General features: G+C 43.0%; 1 protein-coding gene across 1 annotated transcript in view; it reads left to right on the top strand.

Moving 5' to 3' along the window:
* phactr3a (phosphatase and actin regulator 3a) overlaps nt 1–24,429 on the top strand; it is a 31,997-nt gene that overhangs the window by 3,122 nt on the left and 4,446 nt on the right. Inside the window, exons 2-7 of the mRNA XM_041946537.1 lie at nt 16,525–16,689; nt 17,923–18,090; nt 18,870–19,085; nt 20,454–20,682; nt 21,033–21,283; nt 22,076–22,229. Of these exons, the coding sequence (XP_041802471.1) occupies nt 16,525–16,689; nt 17,923–18,090; nt 18,870–19,085; nt 20,454–20,682; nt 21,033–21,283; nt 22,076–22,229 (1,183 nt within the window). The remainder of the gene's footprint in view (nt 1–16,524; nt 16,690–17,922; nt 18,091–18,869; nt 19,086–20,453; nt 20,683–21,032; nt 21,284–22,075; nt 22,230–24,429) is intronic.

The raw sequence follows: 24,429 nt of genomic DNA, 5'->3' as shown, positions 1-24,429 counted from the left end.
CACAGGTCTCACTGATACCTGAATAATCCTCTCAGATCAGACATCAGAAGAATCTCTGAGGATTGCAGGTATAAGTGGAGCCCCCCTAATGAACAAGGAGATATATCAAGCCCTGTGAAAACTGGTATTGAGCCATGACAATGACTCACCCCAAACCAGAGCAATGTCTCGTATATAATACCTCCCTTATGCTCAGGCCTTGATGAGTAAATACGGGAAATTCTGAGTCAGCGGGTCTTATATAATGTGCTCCCCGTTTAACAAGACGTTGTTTGAAATGAAGAAGAAATAATGTACACAAAATTAAAAAGTATTCCTTATATTACACATAGAACAGCAGGCGGTTTTAAGATTTGAATGAGTTGCTGTAGCATGAAAACAATAACAAACAATAATAAGCATGTACATTTTAATACAAACTGCACTTTATGCACACATTCTCTATCACATGTGGTTTTGCGAGGGATTCGCTGTGTTGCTCAAAGACACTTCAGACAACATTGACACCTCTCATTATCCTGTGCTAAACATGAAGCTAGGAGACAGTTAGCTTAGCTTAGCATTGAGACTGGAAAGCGGGGGAAACAGCTAGCCTGGCTCTGCCTAGAGTATTTGTCTAACAGCAGCTCTAAAGCTCGCCCATTAACATTTCATTTGTTTAATATTCACCAAAAAACCCATGAAGCTACAGCCAGCAACTGGCTAACTAAATTTAGCACAAAGACTGGAAACATGGGGAAACAGCTAGCCTGCCTTCCTACCAGTAACTTCCTGAAGTCTCCATAGGTTGCCAGGCAACCAGGTCCCACGGCGGGCTAGCTGTTTCCCCATATTTCTTATCATTGTGCTAAGCTAAGTTAGCCGGTTGCCAGCTGTAGATTCATACTAACTGTACATACCTGAGAGTGGTACAATCATCTAACTTTCAGCAAGAAAGCAAATGAGAATATATAGCATATCAAAATCAAAACCACAGAAATTATGTTTTATTACGTTTCTTGTATATATACACACACACATATGTATATATAGCCTATGTACGTATATGTTTTTGTGAATGATTTTCAGCATCACAGTCTAGAGACAGGGTGAGAACTCGTTGTATTCAGCTGTGGATATAATAACAGCGAGAGCAACAGTGACTTAGAAGTGAGAAGTTTTTCCATCTAAAAAAGTGGGAAGACGTGAGAATCAGACGCCAGAGGAGCTAATACTGTTCAGATCTGTAAATATCTCAGGAATGACATCATGCTGTCTTTTACTAAGCCTTGTCAAGCAGAAATACACCTCGGCGCAACTGAGGAAACCGATGAAGGCACAGCGACTGCCGATAAGTGTTTTACGAGGGTTTATAGGAAGATTTTGAATTTAAAGTCATGTTACAGTAATATTTGTGTCAGTTTGGATGACATTTCTTCCTGTGCTGCCTTTGAAATTTCATCATTTCTCACGAATGTATAGCCTGTAGCACTTTTTGGTTGCAACACAAATGAAATGTGTTCTCACTAGAGCTGAAACCCTTTGCTGACTATTTTTATGGCAATTTATAAACAAAACAATTATTCTATTTTCCGATGATATAATAAGACGATTAACTGGTCTTGAAAACAATCACTGGGCTCAGGCCTGGGGGCCTCATATATGACGCATCCTCGATCAACAAGCAAACTTCCATCTCCCTCATTTGACTTGTTCTTTAGCTACATGCTTGCACAGAGATGCTAGACACCATCAGGACGTACTGTAGCTAGCTCTTCAGAAGAAGCTCCTGCACCTCCATCAAGCCCAGCCTAATTAAGTTCTTACTTCCTATTTTCAGTAGCGGAGCTGTAATTCACACCAGTCATGACTCATTCGTCATGGTCAGCCTTAAGGGACTGTGAGTCAGTGAAGGCCACCTGTTAGTAGTAGCCACTGGAGAGCTATTCATTTCTCTCCTCCATGATGCACAGAGGTCCCCGCAGAGGCCAAGGAGAAACACTCAGCCATCTAAAAAAAACCGAAAACCATTTGCTCTGACTGTCACGAAATGTTTACTGTTGTTTATTATTAAACAATGTAGCTGAGACTGCTGTATATTTTAAAGCCGAGACTTTGAGATAGCGATACAGATCAGTCAGTCCGTGATGACAAAAGTGCTCTATACCATTACATTATTTTATACCTTAGAGACGTATGACAAATTAACGAAAATTTTGGGACAAATAAGTCAAAAAAACATGATGCAGATGCAGGACACCAGGAGGAGATTTGCTGCGGCCTTCACAGTCGCCATAGCTCAGCCCAGAGGAACACCTCCTGTATGGGAGATTTGGAAGCGATGTGTTAGACTGCTCTGTTGGAGGGATGGTGTTCATACCTCCAGCTGAGTTCTTGAGGAATATATGCCAAGAGGAAATTAAGCTTTTTTATTTTTCATTTGTTGCCCATCTGATTGTTGATATTGTTAGTTTTCTGAAAATTGAATTGGCTGTGAAAATAGCAAGTCGGGCAGGTGTTTTGTTTCTAGTTTTTTGGCTAATTGAGTGTATTAAATACTTGGCAATCAGCACATTTTCTTATTTCGATAGAATATAAATAAATTCAGTATTGTCATAAAGCAGACCTGCTCACTGACGTGCAGCACTGCCCACAACGTCCTCCATAGAATACCTCTGTTGAAACTGTATGGCAATATCTGTGCTGCAAGACAGATCATCATCGTCTCATGGATGGGGCTGCACCTAAATCATTTTTATTAGTTATTAATCTATATTAGTTATTTTTTCAATTTATTCTTCAGTTTGCAAAATGTAAAAAAAATGTGAAAAGTAACTGAGTCACCACCACAATTTCATCACAGGAGTCCGCAAATGTCTTCTTTTATCCAATCAACAGTCCAAAAGCAAAGCATATTTAGCTTACAATGATATGAAACAAGCAGTGAATCCTTACATTTGAGAAACTGCAACCTTTTGGTATTTTTACTCTGTGCTACTCCTTCACTCCTTTCTCTTCTCTGTCCGTAACATAACTGTACTGTTACATTGTGGATTCTCGACCAATGAGTAGCGAATGGGGGATAAGCTGCATCTGGACGCCGTGTTGAGCTCTTCTCTCTGTGGACGCCTTTGCTGTCTTTCAGCCGCCCATGAAAATGGAGCACAAAAATGACAACAACAAAAAACCCTACATCGCGCCTGCTCCCTCAGGATGCGGGAGCAGATTAGGCATTTGACAGCGTTTGAGCCATGTGCTGCTGCGGCTGTTGTTTCCGTGCGTACACCTGCGTGTCTGCGTGATCTTTGCCGTGTGCATCCATGTGTGCACTGATCTGCAGCAGAACTGGCAGGTCTGTGCAGACTTGTGCAATGAAATAAATAAAAAAAATAAATCACAGAATCACAGCCGGAATATGCTAGAATGAGACAGTCAGGCAGTTGAACAGACAGCCCTTGGAGAGTAGAGAATGAAGACCCAAGCAGCCCTGAACACCTGTCAGAGACCACAGCGTAAAGGCAGAATGTAATGGAGCTATTTAGCCTTTAAAGGCTGAGGTTAAATGGAGTTCAGAAAGTTGCATGCTCTATGCTGCGAAGGGTAAAGAGCTAAGAGAGGAAACTCCTCTGGGCATCGAGTTTGTAGAACAGTGGAGACATTTTTTGGAGGAGAGGAGAAGAAAAGGAGCTGGAGACTGAATTAGTGAGGCAGAGAGGAGCAGGAAAGAAGAAAGGCGGTGTAAGGACAGGAAGAGATGAAGAGGCGGAGGCCTTCATTGAAAGAAAGCCAAGAAGTTGTCCTTACTGCTAACTGGCCACAGTGAGATGATGGATGGTCTATAGGAGGCCATTAACAAAGAGGCGAGGCTGTGTGGGTCTGATTTGGGAAGCCTCTGCATGAGCTCCGGTGCCAGGGAAGTTTTTCCATGGATCCTAAGGAGACCTTAAAATGATACAGTTAAACCAAGATTTCTCTTTTTACCTTGATCTATATGATTTTGTTCCTTAGTCATTTTCCCCATTTAGTCTCCTTGCTACTTAATTGGCTCAAGAACTACACCTTTGGTTTTGTGTTTCTGCTCATTCACATTCACGCCAATTAATCGTATGAGAATCAACTTGCAGAGACTGTACATAGCAAGCGTTAGTGCTTGATAAATGATTTTCTAAATGTTACAATATGACCGTTATAATATGTGAATTGTCCCTTTGAAATTATTTTAATGCGAGTGACTTGCATTGAGCACTTCTTTCTTTAAGGTCCGTGTGGAAGGAAATCCATTTCATAATGCTGAGCAGTATTATAAAATGTATGTGGTTCATAATTGATATGCGCTGGCATGCATAAGCATTGTGTATTGTACTTTAAACCAGGAAAGCCATATTTGCCGTGTTGCACATGGGACCTTGTCTCTGTTTTCCTGATTTCCACCACCTGCAATTCGGTTAAACATGTAATAGCTGATTTGTTTTGAGCCACTTGGGGCCAGCAGAAACAAGCTGTGAACGCAACACTGGCGTATTATCACCTTGTAAACCTGATATGGCAAACTTATTAGCAAACAGCTTTGCCTGTTCAGGCATCAGATACAAAACATTGGCATTCATTTAGACGTGTTTCTGTTCTGATGAAGGGACAGTTTTCACTTTCCTTTGAACCCTGTTTTTGGTCTCCACCAACTCCTGAGAGCGATATCTGGTGCTTTAGCTGCTGAATGCTCATATGTTTACCAGCTAGTTACTAACTGTAGTTTGGTACTGAGCAGGTAGTGCATGGTGGGATTTTTTTAACTGAAGAAAGCTACCTGTTGCTGAGTGGCTGCTCATTTAAGCGGTCATGTGACTCATCATTAGTATAAAATGTTGATTATATTTAAGTAAGGCTGTTAAACACAAAAGCAAATGTTATCTTCTAAGTAAAAGCGTCCTGTTCATCTTCTTGCGCCCACCTCTCTGCAGCACTCCCAGCGTCTCTCTCTAATTCCTCTGTCTCACACCCGGAGACACTCATAAATCGATGTATTGTATCGTCACACCTGTTTGTAGCCGCAGTGTCCCTCGCTCCTAACGAACCTGCCAGATTCAGTCAGAGATAGATGAAGAGGGCAGACGGGAGTGCCGGGCCCCATCACAGATAAACGCTCCTGTCTGGGACTTAGAAACATTGGGGACAGGCAGGAAGGAGGCACAGATTAAGGCTGGAGGGAAAGCGAAGGGAGGAAACTCATGTACCTAAGGCTGGGGAGGTATAATGAGGCAGACTGACAGACTTTAAATCACCACAGAGATGAGAGAAAGTGGTGTGAGGCCTTCCATAGAGCGACCGTTTGATGGGCACTTACGCTACAGTATTATTGAACGTCTCTGCCAGGGCCTCTCAGGAGATGGTAAATTAAATACATAGCCAGATCAGATAACTGTACTAGAAGGTATACCGCCATAAAAAGGAAATGAATCGAAGCTTTTCATTGTGTTGTTGGACCTTGTGCGTGTGTGAGGTAAAGAGAGCATCCAGGAGGACAGCGAGTGAACGGTTAGAGAGGCTTCGGCTGTGTTCAGAATCACTCCATTCAATATTCCCTACATGACAAACACTCACAAATCTATATTTTTCAAAATGTGTTTTAATGGTTGTTTTATAGGGAACAGTACGTAGCATCAATCAAAGCCAAACACCACAGCATTTAAAGCCTGTGCTGGTGTTTGACACCTGGACCCTTGACACATAACAAAGAGAAAATGCCATAAAACCTCATGAGTGATGTTGTATTGCCACATAACTCTAATTTTTACATCTATCAAGGTGCTGTGGACACTTTCATTGTGCCTGAAATGATTAACACATTTTTTATCCACTACTACAACACAGGCGTTTCTACTGTATGTGGAGGACTAGGATACAGAGTGTGTGTGAAGGCAAGGTCAGAAATCTATTTTAGACACTACTACAGAAAGATCAGCTTCTTCTCGTCTGCCAGCCGTCTAAATGCACATTTTTCACTGTCTGCACAATGTGTGATGGTAGATAGTCTTGGTTAATGACCATTCAATGTACACAAGTTATTACGGAGCGTTGTGGGATGATTTAAGACATTTATAATGGGTGAAATAATTCTCAGTAGCCATTCAGAAAAAAGGTCTATTTTCATTATTGATTAATGTTTTTCTTGCATTTTTTATGCATTTCACAAATTCTGTCTATAAAATGCGAGAGCAGAGTAAAAGATGGCCGTTACTGTTTCTCAGAGCGCATGGTGACGCTTTTAAATTGCCTCTTCTGTCTGACCAACAGTTCAAAACCCAGAAGTATTCAATTTACATTCACACAAAGAGAAAATCAGCAGGTTAGTAATTTATGACATGTGGATCATCATCATTTTTCTTCATTACTGCTTGAATTGTCAGATAACTGTCATTTTTACATCTATGGTGTAAAGCTGGAATGATTAATCGTCGAATAAATCGACAGAAATTTAATCGGCAACTGCTTTGATAGTGGATAGATAATTTATAATCATTTATCAGGCAAATATGCCACATGATTCCTGGTGTCAGCATCTCCACTGTGAGGATTTGATGGATTTCTCTGATATATTCTTATTCTTATTATTGTAGATTTGTTGGGTTTTGGACTGTTGCTTGGACAAAACTGGGCTCTGGGAACTTGAAGCATGCTTGTTGTTTCACTATTTCTTAACATTCACAGACTGAATGTTTAATTGATTAATCAAGAAAATGATTTACCGATAATAAAATAGCCATTAGTTGCAGCCCTACGATGGAGAACACACTATGTAGTGGATATTGAGAAGACAGAGTTGCAGACACAAAAATGCTGCACTCTGGTGCAAATAGGGAGTGATTTTGGAGTCTTTGTTGTATTGTAGCAGAGTGAGTTTCAGCACCATGGACAGCACCAGCCTTTGCATCGCAGCAGGCTGCTGGACCGAGCAGAGCCGTGTTCTGTGTGCTGATGAGTCTGTCCTGGACCACAGATGCTGCAGCTCAACCGGTCCTCTTGATCTGCTAGGACAGAAAAAACAGCCTTTTTTTTGTGTGTGTGTTTGTTTTGTTTTGTTTGTTTGGCACCAATGATACATTAATGAAACACACTGTGCAGATCCAGGCACAACTTCCATTCAATTTAATCGTCCCATACATCCATGTAAGCTGTAAGCCAAAAGCTCCAATCCAATCTCATTAAAAACGCTATTAGAACTGTGGCCAAGCCTCTAGTACAGAGTCTGTGGTCATTATTGATGAGGGAGTGGCTTCTAGCAGCTTCTTCATCAACACCGATTCATCGTATGGACCATTCGACAACTGGACGGTGTCTTTTCCACCGCGGCAGCATCTCCGTGGCACAGAGCGACTGCAGACAAGTTTGTGTGGTCACACCAGTGAATGTGTTTGTGGAGCTTTTGTAGACAGTTCTTCTGTCTGCCATCAGTCCCAGACAGCTCTCACAACAGATTCTACTGTAGGACTGACTCATTTTTCCTCCAGTCAGACCAAAACAAGTTTCAAACCAGCAACATTTTCTTCTATTGACATCATTTCAAGCCAGATACAGGGGATCCAGCTGGTCATATTAATGTGGATCCGTGTGTGGTTTTCACTTGAGCTGGATGCATGAAACCAAAATGTGCTTTATGAATTCTGTCCTTAAAGGGTGGGAGCAGACGCACATCACATTTCCTATCTCTGGTCTCTGAATTGAACCAGCAGGGCAGAAATGCATCTCTTTGACCCCATGCCCTCAGTATGTCTGTCATGATATGCATGAAATGGCTATTGACATGGTTATTGCACGGTGTAATGACAAATACAACCATGCATGTAATGTCTGGCCTGTTTAAGTATATCCCTACGTATATCCATGACAAATCAGGTTACTGGAGAGTTAGCACACTGACACGTGTCCATACTGTCTGGCATCACAGAACGAGCTGCTGGCCGCTGCTCATCCTGGCCCCGGCGTGATCTGTCTGCAGTCCAGTGCTTGGGATGAACACAGCTTTTCAGACAAGTAACATGGTGAAAAATGTCATGCTATTTTTACTCTTTTGTGTTTCCCTTGAGGAGCAGCAGCTTTGCACACACACTATGAAACACCGTGGCTCCCTGTTCTAGTTCCAGCTGCTGCTCGAGCAGCTACATCAGGTTGTTTTTAATAGGCTCAAACCGTCCCACGCTCGCATCGCTGCACACTTGAGGGATTCCGAATGTGAGTGGCGTCCTTGCTGTGGGAACGTGTTTGCACATTGCAGTGCTAACAGTGATGATTTGTACTGTTCCTCTGCGCACCTCCCAGTGTCTTTCCTGCCTGGAGACCATGATGCGCTCTCCTCCCTGCAGAGCGATGGGAGCCCGGTGGAACTGAGCTATCGGCTTCTGTATCAAGTGTAGACACAAAAACATGTCTGCAGAAACTCGTGTGGTGGCACGCGTCGTGGTTCCAGTGAATATTTGCTCCCATATGCCCTCTCTCTCAGTCTGCTTTATATAAATGTTGCAGGCACCGGCTCAAATCAGTGAAAATAACAGGAACAAATTACACACTATTGCTCACCCACCTAACTCCTGATACTGGAGTCTATAACTAGCCTCGTTGACTGAAAACACCCACGCCCCATTGAAGACCCACGGCTAACTCATCTGTGCATAAACTTTGAGCGTACCGGCTGCTTCCAGGAAGCCATGACTACATACATTTGCTGTTATCTCGAGGAATTGAAAAGAGTGAGTGAGTAGGAGCTCGGTATGTTGTTCAAGGACACTTTTAGAACTGTTGATAGACATATTGGCTACTGCAGGATTGAAGCTGTGACCTTTTTGTTGGCGGGAAAGTCTTTGTAAACACAAGCCCGTCTGCCACTTTTTAGACAGCAGGGTCTAAAAGTGTAACTTTGTAATGAAACCTCTCCTAGAAGAGGCGAATCTTTTGCAAGCAGCACTTTTGAAGATATTAAAGCAGCTGAACGAGTCAATATGAATCTTGCAGTTTGTTAGATTAATGTGATAGACTGCTGGAACAGCCCAAGGTACGAAGGGTGAACCAAGACTTCCATTACCTGATTGCAGGGAGCTTTTTGATGGAAGAGGGTGATTTCTTATATTGGGAGCGCAGCCCAAAACTTAACTATGGACTGGAAGTCTTCCTGGACACATTCAGGCCCACTGGCGTTTGTGTTGGGAGAGCAGGTTGAAAGGACATTTTCTGAGGCTCGCCCCGTTGCGTGGGTGACAGGAAAAGCACTTTTAGCAGGAACATTTTCGGCCCACTGGGTGGACGTGATGGCTGTGGCGAGGCTTTCACAGTCGGTCAAAGATAGCCCGTCTTTTTTTTGGTTGAAATGCAGAGGTGTGTCTGTGTGTAAATGTGCCATGTGTGCATGCACTTTTGTATGCATGTGTCAAGGAATCATCCATATTTTGAGCAGTTGTGTGTAAGTGGTGGGACCCATTTTTAGCATTACTGGTCAGCAACCATTTTAAAGACATTTAATTTTAAAGGAACTGTAACAGGACTCAAAAAAGCAAGTTTGAGAGCAGTTTGAGAACCTCAGATGTCTCACTTTTTAGTCAAGCAAACAAACCCTAATTACAAATGAATAAGAAATGACTTAAAGGCCCCAAACTGTTTTGGTTGTTTCACATGAGATTTCTGTGTTTGTGTTTGTTGCCGATTTGAAGTGGGCGAGGCTCAGGCAGAAATAGATGTTGAGTACTTCCACGCAACAGTTTAACATTAGAATCAAAACGTGATGACAGTTGATGTGTCATTCGCTTGTGCTTCCAGCCTTGTCGGTCAAATCTAATCACGCCGCCACACACACACACACACACACACACACACACACGCTCACGCACACACACTTTATGAAGCCGGTTAGCTTTTTGTCTTTTTGACCATTAAACTCTTCATAGATAATAACTTTTTTTTTTTTTTTTAACTTTTCTTTGATTGTTGCTTATTTACAATAGTCATGAATATAGCTGTAGATCATAATGTTAAAGAAAAGTACTTGAGATTTAAAATCAGGTTTTAAGGGGTTTTAAAAAGTGACATTCACTTCATCTTAAGAATCTATCAACCTGTGACATACTTCTCTGATATTGAATGCTGAAGTTTGAGCATGATGTACTATAAGTTAAATGAAGATTTTGTTTCTTCAAAGAAATATTACATCACTAAGTTTAGCAGAGCTGTGAGGGGCATATTTATTAGATTGAGTTAGTCCCCAGTATGAATCAAGCTCTAAAAATACTTGAAAACAACACGTCCCCAGTTTGTAAGAAAGGCTTTCCATTAGAAGTCACCAAGCTGAACCCATGTCACCCTGATGACATCACTACGGGTCATTTTTCTCACACTGGACAAAACTCCTCCAGAGCCCCAGGTGACACAGGCTGAGATGTGCTACTGTGCCTCTATGATGAGTAAACTAACCATCACAGTCTTACATAGAAGATCCTGCTTTGTTTAAGACTATAACATTGCTCCCATAAGAATATGCACTTGCTGATAACTTCCAGCAGTCACAGCTGAAATGGAATCCGTTTGTGCTCGTCCCCACATCTGTAAGTCTGCCAAGTTTCACGCGAATGGAAACCGACGAGTGAAAACAGCCTTTCATCAGAAACGCAGAATGAACTAGATTCTTGGTTCTCTTTGTTGATGCTGCAGCGAGGGCTTACACATGAAGCCACCCACTAGTCCTCATTCTCAACACCAACATATGGCAACAAACAAGGGCCTCAGGCATTTCCTATTGGTTGCTGGCCTCACTGACATAATTTCTCTCTTGGTGCCAGTTGCCCACACGCTGGAGTTTTACACTTAGACTGTAATCACTTTGATGATCCGGAGGCTTGACCTTCGCAGACTCATGTTGCCTTACACCGTAACAGATTAGATTAGTGTCATTTCCTAACAAGTCACACTGCATAACATACATGTTAGGATGAGTTATCTTCACGCACTGACCTTGTTTTGGTTTGTTTAGGCCAGAACTTATTTATTAGGGTTAATATGGAACGCTCATGTGTTTGTTTGTTTTTTTCTTTTAATGTTCATAATTGAATTCAGGGTAGCTGTAAAATGAGAATGATGTACTCTAAATTGGGCTTTCATTTGAGAAAAGACCGCTTTGAATGAGGTACAAAATGGAAATGAACAAACATGAAAAAACAGAAAAACAAGGCCATGACCTCGCCGTCCTCAATGGCGGTTATGGCCCTCTGCAATTGTTCAAAATTCATTTTATAATAAACCTGTCCTAGAGAGAAGAAAGAGCTCTTGCTCATTTCTGATTTTATTATTTCAGTATTGTTGAAACACAGTTCAATGAGATAAAAATTGGTGATTGGATATGCAAATCTGTACCATGGGTAATTTTCTGGGACAAGGTTCAGAGGAGTGACAAAATAAATGTGATAGAAGAGAGAAATCTTTATAAGACAAGGCTTTGAGATATTATTAATGTCTGTCCTGGGCAAACTTTGCATTTCTTCAAGCCTGAATAAAGTCATTGTGTGAAGGTGTTCATTATTCTCTCAGCTTTTCCTCTTATAAATCCCTCTATGCTTGACCACTACCACTCTTGAGCTCAGCCTGTCTTTTCTCATTCATTCTTTTCTCATTTTACGTGGCTTCAGCCCTTCTGCTCTTCACTCTCTCCCTGCGAGTCATTAGCTGTGTGCCCTGACTGTGGCCGGGCCCCCGAGGCAGCAGGGCTACAGACAGATGGCAGCACAGTTGTAAAGCCAGGGGGGTAAAGTGAGGAGGTTAGCTGGCGTGGCAGCGGGTAAGGAGGTGGTCCATTCAAGGGCACGTTGTCAGTTGCCTGGGTGGAAGGAGCAGGGTGGCTCGAGTGAGGAACCAAGGCTCTGTGGGGTCTGCAGAGATGATGGGAGTCAATGGTCAGTCTGATGGTATTTATTTTATTTAGCAGGAAAGGTTGCACAGTGATATGCATTTTGCTTTTATTAGCCACTGTTCGGTTTAGAGGTGCTTGCAGCAGATACAGTACAGTAGAAGTCTACAGCCATGCTAGCAGAATGCTAACGCCAGCATAGGAACTTGCTCAAAATGATAATGCTAACATGCTATTTTTTAGCAGGTGTAATGTCTACCAGGTTTGACATTCTTGTTTAGCATATTAGCATGCTAATATGCTACGTGGCCATATGGTATGCTACGTGTTTATGCGGTCATAAACCAACGTATTAGACTGATAAAGATTTTGACCTGATGATGGCACAAGAGGAAACGTAAAGGGATCAATAAAGTTATTCCTGTTCATCCTGTGGGGGAAATGAATGTTTGCACCAAACTTCATTGCAATCCATCCAATATTGTTGAGATATTTCACTCAAAAACACAAATGTCAACCTTGTGGTGGTGGTATAGGAGAGGTCAGGGGATCACCGAAGTCATTCAGATTCATCCTCTGGAAACCATGAATGTCTGTGCAAAAAAATTGTGCAAATCCATCTTGTAGATGTTCAGATATTTGACAGGATTAGAAGAAACTAACCGCTGATGGCACTAGAGGAAAGGTCAGGGGTTCGCCAAAGTCATCAGCTTTCATCCTAATGAGCTAATGACAGGATTCTGGGGAACATGAAAATCTGTACAAAACTGTACTGTAATATCTGTGCAGATATTTCAGTCTGGAACACAGCGGTGGGCCGACCAACTTACAGACAGGTGTTGCCATCCTGAGAGGCATAACACAAGAATGACAATAAAATGGAAAAATAATAACTGATTATTAGAATGTGTTGTCTGTTTAAGCCCTCCAAGGCCTTCCAGAGATTTGAGGGCTGATTGTGTTTGTGAGGTCGAAACGCCTGCTTGTAAAATGAGACGTCACAGGATAAATACGGGAATGTTCACTGTACCTGTACTGCACGCAAATGTTGCTGTTACTGGCGTCATGTGTGCCCCAGTGAACTACCAGATTAATACTGGAGTGCTGTTTCATTCTGATTTGTCTTTTAATAGTACAGAGAGAGCTTTAAAAACAAACCCACTCATTAGCTCGGTCTATCAGGTAATTCAGCAAAGCAAGGCCTTGGATTGTACAACACCACTGCTGAAACTATGCTGTTGATTTTATCTCACCCTCAGTGTGAATCCCTTTCATTGCAAAATGTGAAAAGGTCACAGAAACATTCAGTTGTATTCACTGCTCACTCATCTTCTTTTCCTTTTGTCAGTGTCACAGCAGAGCAGGAAAATTGGCACTTCCTCTTTGACAGAGCACTTGTTTCTTAAAAAAGTTAAACCTTTTCTAATTGATTACAATTAATCCTGTTAGTTAGCTCACCTTTGGCTCTTGGGAAGGGGGATGTGCTCAGCGTGTACATGTGGGGAGAGATCTTATGCTCCTGAATGTGCTGACGAGCTGGTTAAGTGGGGTGTGGTCCCTGGTGGCACACTAACACTCTGTTGTAGTTTTCTTGCCAAGTCACATTACCATATTGCCCACTTTATTCCACTCTTAAATCATTTTTGAGTTCTCGCTGCACTAATGCAGTACAGAGCATAGTTTATATTGCCTGCATTCCTGAGGTATTATATGAAATATATGATGTTTCCTGTTGGGAATTCGATCCTTTATCTTGTGTAAAGCCGTGACGCCACCGCCTGATTGGAATTACAGTGTGTGCAGACTTGTGTTGGCGAGGACTATGGGCGTGCAGCAAACAGACTATTGGTCCACTGCATCAGCATGACACATGGATTTAATAAATCCTATTTAGCATTAGCATATTAATTAGAATCGCCCATCATCACCACATGGTGCGTGTAGTCCATTCATGCTTATCTGACACACATTTCAATACATCCTCATCCGGCGGATAAAAGAAATCTCCATGTGCGTGCATGTGTTTTCACCTAATTCCTGTGCCCTACCCAGACTCCTGTCATTTCCTCTGAACAACCACTCCTTCTATGAAAAATGAAGAGTTACTTGATATGCATTATAAATAGCTGCTCTGCGATTGGACGAGCCCAGACTCTCCCGCAAGCTCTTCCGTATAGCAACAGCCCCCTCCCATCTCTCCTTCTCGCCTCTTCTCCCTGGAATCCCCCTTCTCTCCTCCTCCTCCCCCCTCCCATCTCCTTCCCTCTTTCAAAATGCAGACAGATCTCGTCCTCCATGTGGCTTCACCCCCCTACCCACAATGCACTGGGTGCTGCCACTGGCTTTAGATGTGGCAGGCAGTGTCTGTGTAGGGGGCTCCTCTGCTCTCCTCGTCTCCTCTAAGCTACAGACTGGCTCGCTCCTCCCGCTGGCTCCCACTGCTGCGGCAGCATCTGGATGTGGTCGCCATGGCAACAGCAGCGGGCCTGACCCCACCTCCTCTCCCCTTCTCTCCTCTCTCCACACACACATACATACTCTCTCTCTCTCCCTCTCACACAAACACAACGCCTCTACCCCTCCTACTCCCCCTGTCCTTCTCTTAAGCTTTTTTTTTTTTCTCTCTGCGCGACTGGGTGCGTTTCCTTCAAGCTTGACCTGGATTCTGCGTGCGGCGCCACGTCTGCCACGCTGCATGTGTGACAGAAGTGATGATGACATGGTGAGACGGGTGTGCATGGTCAACTGACCCGTTTCCTGGAACTTTTACGGTCAAACAGGAAATTACCTCCTTTCATCACGTTTATTCTCCTTCACTTCTCCCTCTGTTTTCTGTCTTGCAATTACTTTTCCTTTCCTTTTCATTCTTTTTCCTCTCCTCTGTTTGTTTCTCCTCTCCTCTCCTCTCCTCTCCTCTCCTCTCCTCTCCTCTCCTGGTTCTTCTTTTCTTGTTTCTAGCTCCTTTTTCCTTTTGCCATCACCTTTTCTTTCCTCTCCCATCCTTGTTTCTTCTCTCCTCTCCTTGTTTCCTCTCATTTCCTTGTTCCCCCTCTCCTTTACTTCTTTCTCCTCTCCTCTCCTCTTCTACTCTCCTCTCCTCCCCCAATCACTCCCACCATTCTCTTTCTACCCCCTTCCCATGTGCTTCATGCAAGGGGCTGCAAAAAAAGCATGAAAAGGAGTCAGCTGTATCCTCCCTCCTCCATCACTGTACTCCATATCACACCCTGAGCCACTCTGCAACCCCCCCTTCTCTCCCCAGCCTCCCCCATCACAAATCCTTGCCTCCTCCTCAGCTGAATATTTGAACAAAGATATCAGTCTCCCGAAGGCAGATTTCGCTGCATTTTTATCACACTGACGTATGTAGAGCTTAAGTACGCGGAATTTATTGTACATTTCGTCTTTCTCTGCTCTTTTTGTGACTACATGAAGGCAAGCCGGCAGCGGTGTGTGCATAGATCTGTCGACGCACACTTTGCCTGATATGAGTCACCACCATCATTCATTGAAATACAAGTTTCCTTTACAGACAGAAAAGGCTCTGTGCAGGGATGGCAGCAAAGTAGATGGGGACAGCTCATTTATTATAATAGATAAATGAATATCTGCTCTCGTCATAGGTTACTGCACACTGTTCCACTTGTTTTAATTCTGTCTATCTGAAACATAATTTGTACAGGAAACTAAATCTGCAGACTCTCTTCTCATACTTACTTTATATTTCTTCTTTTCTTTCTTTCTTTTGTTCACTTTCATTGCAAAGCCTTACATTTGCAAAATCATGTTTACAGCACTTTTGGTTACTGCCTCCTGTGTGCCTTTAAGTCGCTCTTTTAATTATTTTTATGTGGACCCCTGGAAGACTGACAAGCTAAGTGGGATACAAAAAAGGGAAAAAAAAGAAGTCCCTGCCTGCATGCAGAACACAAGATGAACATGAGCACATGTGGTTCAACCATCCTCACACGTAAGCATCATGGAAGACATGAACACACCCAAATTAGCACGACTTGGCAGAAATATTTGTACCACCTGAAAACACTGGTCACTTGGGAGTTGAGTCGTGTGACAGCTCGGACAGAGAGCAGGTATGTGTAGCAGAGGAACAGCGTATTAGAAAAACAGGAGGTTGCCATAATAAAGCCATCAGCCGTGTTTTACCAGGCAGCTGAGTGTAATGCTGTTTCTGGGGAAGCGGCGAGGCGGGCACACCTGTTGGTCTCTGGGGAAAGACATCTTTTGCACTCTTATGTCTGTGTGCTCTTATGTTCCCTCCAGATTTGGACTGTGAGAGTTATTTATGTTGATACATGACGTATGGCTCGGTGGGAGGGGATTCGCAGGGAAGTAACAGCCGTGAGGGAGTGTGCCTTGATCAAATTAGTCTTTCTAATCCAATCTGTTCACAGCACTTGGAGTCCATCATGCTTTATTCAGTAAGGTGAGCATACTAATTGCTCTGGTCTCTCTCTCTCCCTCTTTCTCCTTTCACCTACTTTTGCACATTTTTTTCTTCATGTCACCACTTTTTCCCCTCTCTTTGCCATCTTTCCCTGCTTCGCCTCTACACACCCACACCCACTCATTCCTTACCCAATTTCATCATCCTTTAACGACCCTCGACCCTTCTCTGGGCTTCTTTTCCATCTCCACTGTCACTGTAGTAGAGTTGGTGGACCAGCAGAGGGTGCTGAGGACTGGTTGCCTGGTGTCAGGGGTCCACACTCCACCCATCAGACGTAACAGCAAGCTGGCCACCCTGGGGCGCATCTTCAAGCCCTGGAAGTGGAGGAAAAAGAAAAATGAGAAGCTCAAGCAGAGTTCCACAGGTATGGTGTTGGATGGGTGGATGGAGGGTGAAGGGATGGTAGAGGGTGTAGATTTCCGTATTCACATCTGCAAACGGATGTACACGCATTCAAATGCTCTCCTCATCTCACCCCTAACAAATTAGGTTAGGAAGGGATAACGAGAGGGTGGGTGGAAAGGTGTGGCAGGTCATGCTCCAACTGTTTGAATGAAGTCAGTCCTCATCAATTTTATCTTTCTCTGTTTCCAGAATCCTCAAAGACATTCTGCTGAATATTCTGCTCGAGACTCCATTTGTATATGAAAATGTCATTCTGGTTGAAAATATGGAAAACAAGGAAGTAAAGTCAACATAGACAAACATAAGCGATAAATGCTTTGAGGTTGGTTCACATTTCACATATTTCATTGAGCAAGGACATATGTGATTTATGGCTACCATCTTTGTTCAATTTAGGAAACAGAGTCAAAACTTGGGAAACAGATTTAAAAAACAAATTTTATTGTGCAGAGCAGAGTATTTTTTTCATGCAGATGGTTAATGGAGTCTTTGTGGATTCTGGAAATAGCTTCAGAGCAGCAGTCAGCTTTGTTAAAAGACTTTATGGGCTTTTTCAAACTGGTATTTATTTCTCGGAAAATTTGGATGCTTAACTCAATGGAAGTCAAATGGAAGTGAAACACACGAGAGAGAAAAGCTGCAAAACACAACTACAACAGTTCCATGTGTTGATCTTTAATTCCAGTCGTTCATTTTGGGAATCTGATTTTTATAAAATGATGACATGGTACGACCAGTTCACCTGAGGCAGTAATGTTGATGTCTCTCACAGTCACCTTGTGTGGCTGCTTTTAAAAGCAGGCGTCACGCGTATCCACAGTACGTCTGGCGTTATATGTGCTGAACACAAGGCTAAATGTGATGCACGTGCTGTAACAGAGAGCGCTGTTGAATCAAGGTGACATAAAGAGTGAATGTCACTCGGTGAGACAGCTGGTCACATCAGAGGTCTGTTGCAGTGTTTCTCTGCTCACATGCACACCTGATCCATCAGGAATCAAGCAAGTAAGATGGTCTCATAATGCTGTTTCTGTAACTGTACAGACCAGCTGCATCATTTACCGACAGGAGGTACAGCATCAATACTAGAAATGCCTTTCTCTGACTGGAGGTCATTTATATGGATGTCACATAGTTTCTGTTTATCTACAACACAGCTACACACCTTTCTCCACCTCTTCTCCTCTCACAGATGTAGCATTATCCAGCAGTCTTCTATGCCACGACCCGAACTCCCCCACCCAGGGCTGCTGCTCAGATGGCACAGTCTTGCTTGGAGGATTCGGAGGACCCTTGAACCCAAACCTCACAGTTAGCAGTGTGGAATACCTTGGTCCTGAGGAGGAGCATCCCCCTCCAGGTAAGACAGTCCCACACAGTACGCACAGTCAACAAATCAATAGAAATTATGGAGCTGCAAAAGCAACAGACGAGGGAAAAATGGATTAGTAAAGTGGCTTGGTGTATTTTCCTCAGCTTAGAAGATCAATATGAGACTGTATTGGATTGCTGTGATCAATTTGATTACAATGCTTGAAACCAATCTGAATGAAGATGGAGGGATTTTTCTGCTGTTTCCTTGCAATGAAAGATGCTAAAAAAAACTGATGTCATGATATAACTGAATTAGTGCTATATGTACATATAATAAGTAACAGTTTGAGTTAATTGTGTACATTTTTCATGCAATCCACAAAACTCTGAAGCACACAAGACAGTGTGTGAATCAGACCTCTATGCATGAACCATTAGAGGGCAGCAAACACTAGTCAATGACGTTCTTTGCCTCCACTCTCATCTGCTGTAACAGGTCTACTAGATGTATATTTGTATGTGCAAAAGCAGCACAATATACATCAGACATTGTAGAAAATGTCATCAGCAGAACCAGTACGGTTCTGCAAAATGCATTTCTATTATTCACTTTTCTCATCTCCTGTAGTTTATACCTTAATTATCTCAAAATGTTTTTTAGATTTCAGTAAGTATTGTCCAACTTCTTTCCATTTGTGTTTCATTAGTTCCTGTGATGACTGTGATGTACAGTAATCGCTGCACAACCTCCCTGATCTTCAAAACATTCCTTTATTTGCACCGGCTGCCATCCTTATAAATCTTTCCTTCATTCGTGTCCTCCAGTAGCTGCCCCTCTCCCGGACTGTGAACGGGTGGAGGAGAGCATACCGCTCGCAGAGGAGGACGGAGGCGAGGAGGTGCACCCCGCCGGGGATTTACCTGAGGGGCTGCAGGACTTGGGAGAGCGGATGGAAGACAGAGCAGAGGAGGAGATTCCTCCAGGAACTTCCCCACCACAAGTACCTCCGAAACTATTGCCCCAGCTGAGTGCTGGAGACGGTGAGTGCTGAGAGGGAGGAAAGGTACCTTTTATCTCACATACAGGAAATGTGCAATCACAGAGGGCCTGACCTACAGATGGGTGAGAAATGAAAAAAAAAAACAGAAGAAACGAACAGAGAAAAATAACAAAGGTTGGTGTTTCCATACAGGGCGTGAAAAGAATAATACTAAAAGAAGAGATTATGAGCAAGCACGTGTTAAAAGTAAAAGCTCGTTCAGTACCCATGTGACTGATATTATTTCTGTGTATATTAGTATTATTACTGATACTGATATATCAGTGTGAAAGCTCCATTTTACTGTCACTACTTTGAACTCTACAGTTCAGTGGTTTATTCCAGTGAATCTGAGGGTCCTGAGAAGATAAGCCAGCTCAATTTTTAACTGCCATAAAAGGTGGAGATCATGTGACCCCAGGTTTAGCACATCTGCACTGACTACTCGTAGGATTTAAAATAGATTTTAAAATTAACAGATTATTTTTTAAGCACAGAAAGCCTCCAGCTACATTACTGACCTTTTACCGCAGCCTAGGATCCTATGTAGTTCAGACGTCCAGGCTCAAGACTGAAGGTGACTGTGCTTTCTCTGTCGGGGCCCCCGCATTTTGGAATGACCTGCCTGAGGAAATCTGTTCAAAAGTACTTTTATTAACAGGCCTTAATGTGAATGGCTCCCGTGCTCTGCTGTTCAGGAGTTTGGAACCACTGAAGGCTCTTTGTATTTCCTGTTTTTTTTGTGTGTGTGTGCTTTTAATCTGTATCTTTGTCTGTGTTTTTTAAGTTCTATATCTTTACCTCATCTATTACTATTTGATCGTTTATTGTCGCTGCCTTTAGGTTCCTGGTGGAAGTTCTAAATAAAGTTATTATTATTCATTGGAGAGGAGGGAAGAAAAACAGGTGTGCTACATAAATGTATATTTTCTAATCTTTACTTTTTTGTGTAATATTGGATAATTTTAGCCCAATGAAACCACGATCAAAGTACTGAAATGTTGCAGAGTATAATTACACTACAAAGTGGTGTAAAATGGAAAGGCTCAAGCAAAATTCAAGGACCTCACACTTTTACTGAAGTTGTAATTTCTTTGTCAGAAAACTTGTGGAGTTTGTTTCCCGGTGTTCATATTTTTCCTCCAGGTGTTCAGATTTCCTCTCATATTAAACAGGTGTGAATCAAACACTGGACAGTCTAAATCCTGTAAGCACAAATGTAAATGTAATTCTCAAACTTTAGCTCAGTATTGGAAGAGAAACTCCAGCCACGATGACCCTGCAAACAAATACGAGGCCAAGAAAATTGTAAAAAAGACAAGAGATTCTGCTAATCTCCAGTGTTTATCTGCCCGTGGCTCCCTTTCAGATTCAGGCCCTGTGTCGCTCCCCACTCACCTGCCCAACTCCTACCTCCCCAAGGAGCCCCCACCCAGGGCCACAGAAAGCCTGTCTTCAATGACCCTGCCGCTACGAGGGCCGCTGGGCAACTCCTCAGGGTCCCCACATCTAGGCAATATGATGCACCCTCCCATGCCCCCTAGCTGCATTATGGAGGAACTGCAGAGAGCGTTTGCTTCCAAGAACAGACAGGAGAGGTGAGTTCTCAGGTTGACCCATACATCTGTTTCTATTAGCTTCCTCACTCAGACATACTGGGACCCTGAAAAACAAATATGTTGTTTTGTTTGTTGTCCTCAAGCTAGTGCTGGCTGATGAAAGGCTTATAGCCCTTTTGAAAGGATAAGGTGATAATATATACAATACGCATTTGGTGACTATAATGCAACTTGACAATACAACAATTTGTTAAAATCTCCCTTTGAATACATTTAGTGTTGCTTTGTGGAATCACATCCTCAAAATCCTCTGTATTTAAATTCCAGATGTTAACCTCACCTCCTCCCCCTGCGATCAGCATTAAGTTGTCCTCCCTGTGTCTCCTCAGTGTCCATGAAGGGTGTGAGCAGGGCTCACCCCCGCGGCTCTGGTGTTCTGACGGACGGCTCTCTCGCTCCTGCAGCTCCGAGAACCAACACACGTCATCCTTGGTGGGCGGCTGTGTGGGAGGCGGAGGGTCCGACTGGCCCAAGAAGGAGGCGGAGGAGAACAAGGAGAACGTGCGGCTGGACCAGTGCTTCTCCAACACCTCAGGCCTCCCCACCGACTTGGACGGCTGGAACGAATCCGTCATCTCTGGTGGGTTGAAGAGCTTCAAAGTATGATTGACAGTGCGCTCTATAAACACGTACTGTACATGTTGGCTTTAAAATGAAACAGTGACTCTGTGGTTAACTTGTTGACATTCGATGAAATTAATGTGCGGCCCAGCAAATGTAGTCCTGCCATTGCCTGACTGCACTGTCTGGAAACTGACTGTCATTACTAGCACGTTATTTACCAAACACGACTTCTATCCTGGATACTACCAGGCCCACAAGTTGCTGTCGTGTCAGTTAACAAAAAAAAAATGTTTGGGAATTTGGACAATTTAAAGCAGTACTAATCAATATTTAATGTTCACAGTGGCTCAGAGAATATGTGTAAGTGTTGTTCCCGACCACAGCAAACCACTGTACGCTACCACCTCAGCACCACACAACAAAGAGAACAGAGTGGAGCACTTAGTGGCTAAAGGGGACACATCTCCCTCAGGAGTTCGTAGAGACCAAAACGGAGCTAAAATGAGAGTACATAGTGGATTTGTCAGGTGGGCCGTAAGCACAGGTCCAGCTCACTGCTAATGTTGCCCTGTGGCTGCATAAATAGACAACAGACAAATTCACCATAACTTTATAAAGTGGCCAAAAGAATCAATTAATGCCATTTTAATACAGTCATACAATCCAGCTGAATATTTTGCACAACTTTATTTTGACCTCTGTACAAAAAAGGGCCGCTCATAATACCTCCAGGTCCTCAATTAGAATTAAGACACGACGATGGATGATAATAAGTTAGTGTTTCCTGTGTGTTAATGCGTGGTTGCAGGCACACTTCCTCGCAGGCTAAGGAAGGAGTTGCTTGCCGTCAAACTACGAAACAGGCCCAGCAAGCAGGAGCTGGAGGACAGGAATATCTTCCCAGCAAGGAGCGACCAGGAGCGGCAGGAAATTCGCCAGCAGATTGAGATGAAGCTCGCCAAGTAAGCAATGAAATCTTCTCTGCATTTCTGTCTGTGTGTCCGGAGTATTAGTGATGTATTTGTTGGAATAACTGCAATAAACCTTGCGTTGATCGTTGTTGGACACCAGGTTGTATAATGTATTCTATCCTGTGATAGACATATGAGCTGTTTTAATGATATCAATAACATGTCATTGTTCCTGCTGAAATATCTCTCTAGCTACGATCCCTGAATATAACTCTAGTTAGTTAATGATTCCATGTTCATCCTGGTACAACAATGCAAACCCATGGCAGATCTGGGAAATGGATTTTTGCAGGGTAATCCTGCTTTATATGTTTAATTGCATTAGTTACATAACAGCCAACAGTAGAAGGTGAGATAAAAAAAAATCCCATCTAAGGGATTATCTGATTGTTTTGCACAGACTTGATTTATGTAGTGTAATCTGCCACTGCTCAGAGGAGACTGAATGGGTGTAATACTTTTTATGCGGGAAGCCTCTCTGTTACTTATCTGTGTGATATTCCAGCGTAGCGACCATTTTAACTAAAACTGAGAAGATTCACCAGAGTGGGAAAATGATACGTGTATTCAAACCAAATGTAATAAAGTCACATAAATCCTTTGGCACAAAAAAACCCACACACAAATGTTAAGTCGATTCCTGGATGCTTTCAAAAGAACCATCATTCTCGTGGTTTCTGGAGTGCAACAAGTGAAGACAGACCCTGCTCCCACCTCTGATGGTTTCATCTGTGCTCCGCTGCCAGGACATTAATAGAACAACTGGCTTTTCTAATACTACTGAGAAACGTAATGTCCAAAGACTGTCAGCAGCAGTCTCGTGTCTGAATGTGTCACAAGACCCAGGTTCTTTAACACCAGCGTATCAAAACCGGGGCACACCACAGCGTTACATAACCTGCTGTGCAATAACACAGCCAAGCACAAAGCGCCACCCACACTTTCTGGAGAACAAGCTCTATCGTCTGTCTGTGAGACAACTAAGAATACTATGCCCCTGCTCTATTCTTAGATTAGCTGGAAGGACACATCTTATTGTTATCTGTGAAAAGGTGCATAGGTGTTCACAAGCAAACAGCTTATGTAAAGGTGAGGATGGAGCACGACTGTGGCTTGCATAAGAGCAAGCAGGGTCCGTGTCTTCAAAGACAGAGAGGCTCCACTTGTAGCACAGCAGTGAGAGAGCCTGTTACATAAAGACCGACTGTAGTTCCACACATGCTCCGGGTTAAATTGATTTACTTTATCGCTGTTTAAACTTCTTTACAAGGAAAGAATAAATGAATGATCTCAGGAGAATCAACAAGGATTCTTAAGGCAGCTTTGCTTGTGTGCTTCATGCTGACGCCTAAAACCCTTGCACTGCTGCAGATTTTAGAGGCTGTGTAAAATGTGAAAGGCAGTGGTTGAAGTTTGTCACTGGTTGGAGTTATTGTCACCAGCAGAATCTGCTCTTAATAAATGATTTCAATATTATTCCTTCATCTACAGTGTCAAGCGTATGCAAGAAAATGCGTTTTCATCCTAAAGTAGAGTATATGCATAAATTGAAGGCATACTGCGCCATTTCGAAAGGAAATCCTGGTTAAATATAGCTCATGGTGAAGAGGAGGGAAAACAGCTCATTTCCCCTGGGAATTCATACCGAGTGACAAAACAATCCATCACACACTCCTCTGAATTTCTCCGTATGACTCCCACCATAGATTCAATCTGCTGTTTTTTTCCATCCTATCTGCAGCTCGCGGTGGAAACCCACTGTTGCATTCGCTGCAGATCAAACAGGGAATGCCACCAGGACTCGTGGCAGATAATGACACCTTGTCTGTCCATTGTGTCAGTGATAGATGACCTTTCTATCTTTAGAGGCTCCCCGGCTGGCAATTGTGCTGCAGCCGCACTCTGCAGTTTCTAATCTTAGCCGCTGACACTGTTCAATAATGCTCTCCACAAATGTGTTGTCGGGGAGTCATATCAGCAGAAATAACAGAGGGAGGAGCAGCAGAGGGGGCCTGCTACTGTACTTGAAAAAGGAAGAAAGCTGGGAATGGCCAATTTTGTCTCCTTGCGCAGTTGGCAGCTGATATAAAAGACTGAAAGCCTCTGCCACCCACTCATTGGCTTTTTTATTCCTTTGTTTGGTTTTTTCATTCCTCCCTTGGCTGGCATGCTTAGACTTTCTATTCTAGCT

Source organism: Chelmon rostratus, chromosome 10 (genome assembly GCF_017976325.1).
Source record: "Chelmon rostratus isolate fCheRos1 chromosome 10, fCheRos1.pri, whole genome shotgun sequence".
In the NCBI taxonomy this organism is placed as follows: domain Eukaryota; kingdom Metazoa; phylum Chordata; class Actinopteri; order Chaetodontiformes; family Chaetodontidae; genus Chelmon; species Chelmon rostratus.
This window is presented reverse-complemented; position numbering and strand designations above follow the sequence as displayed.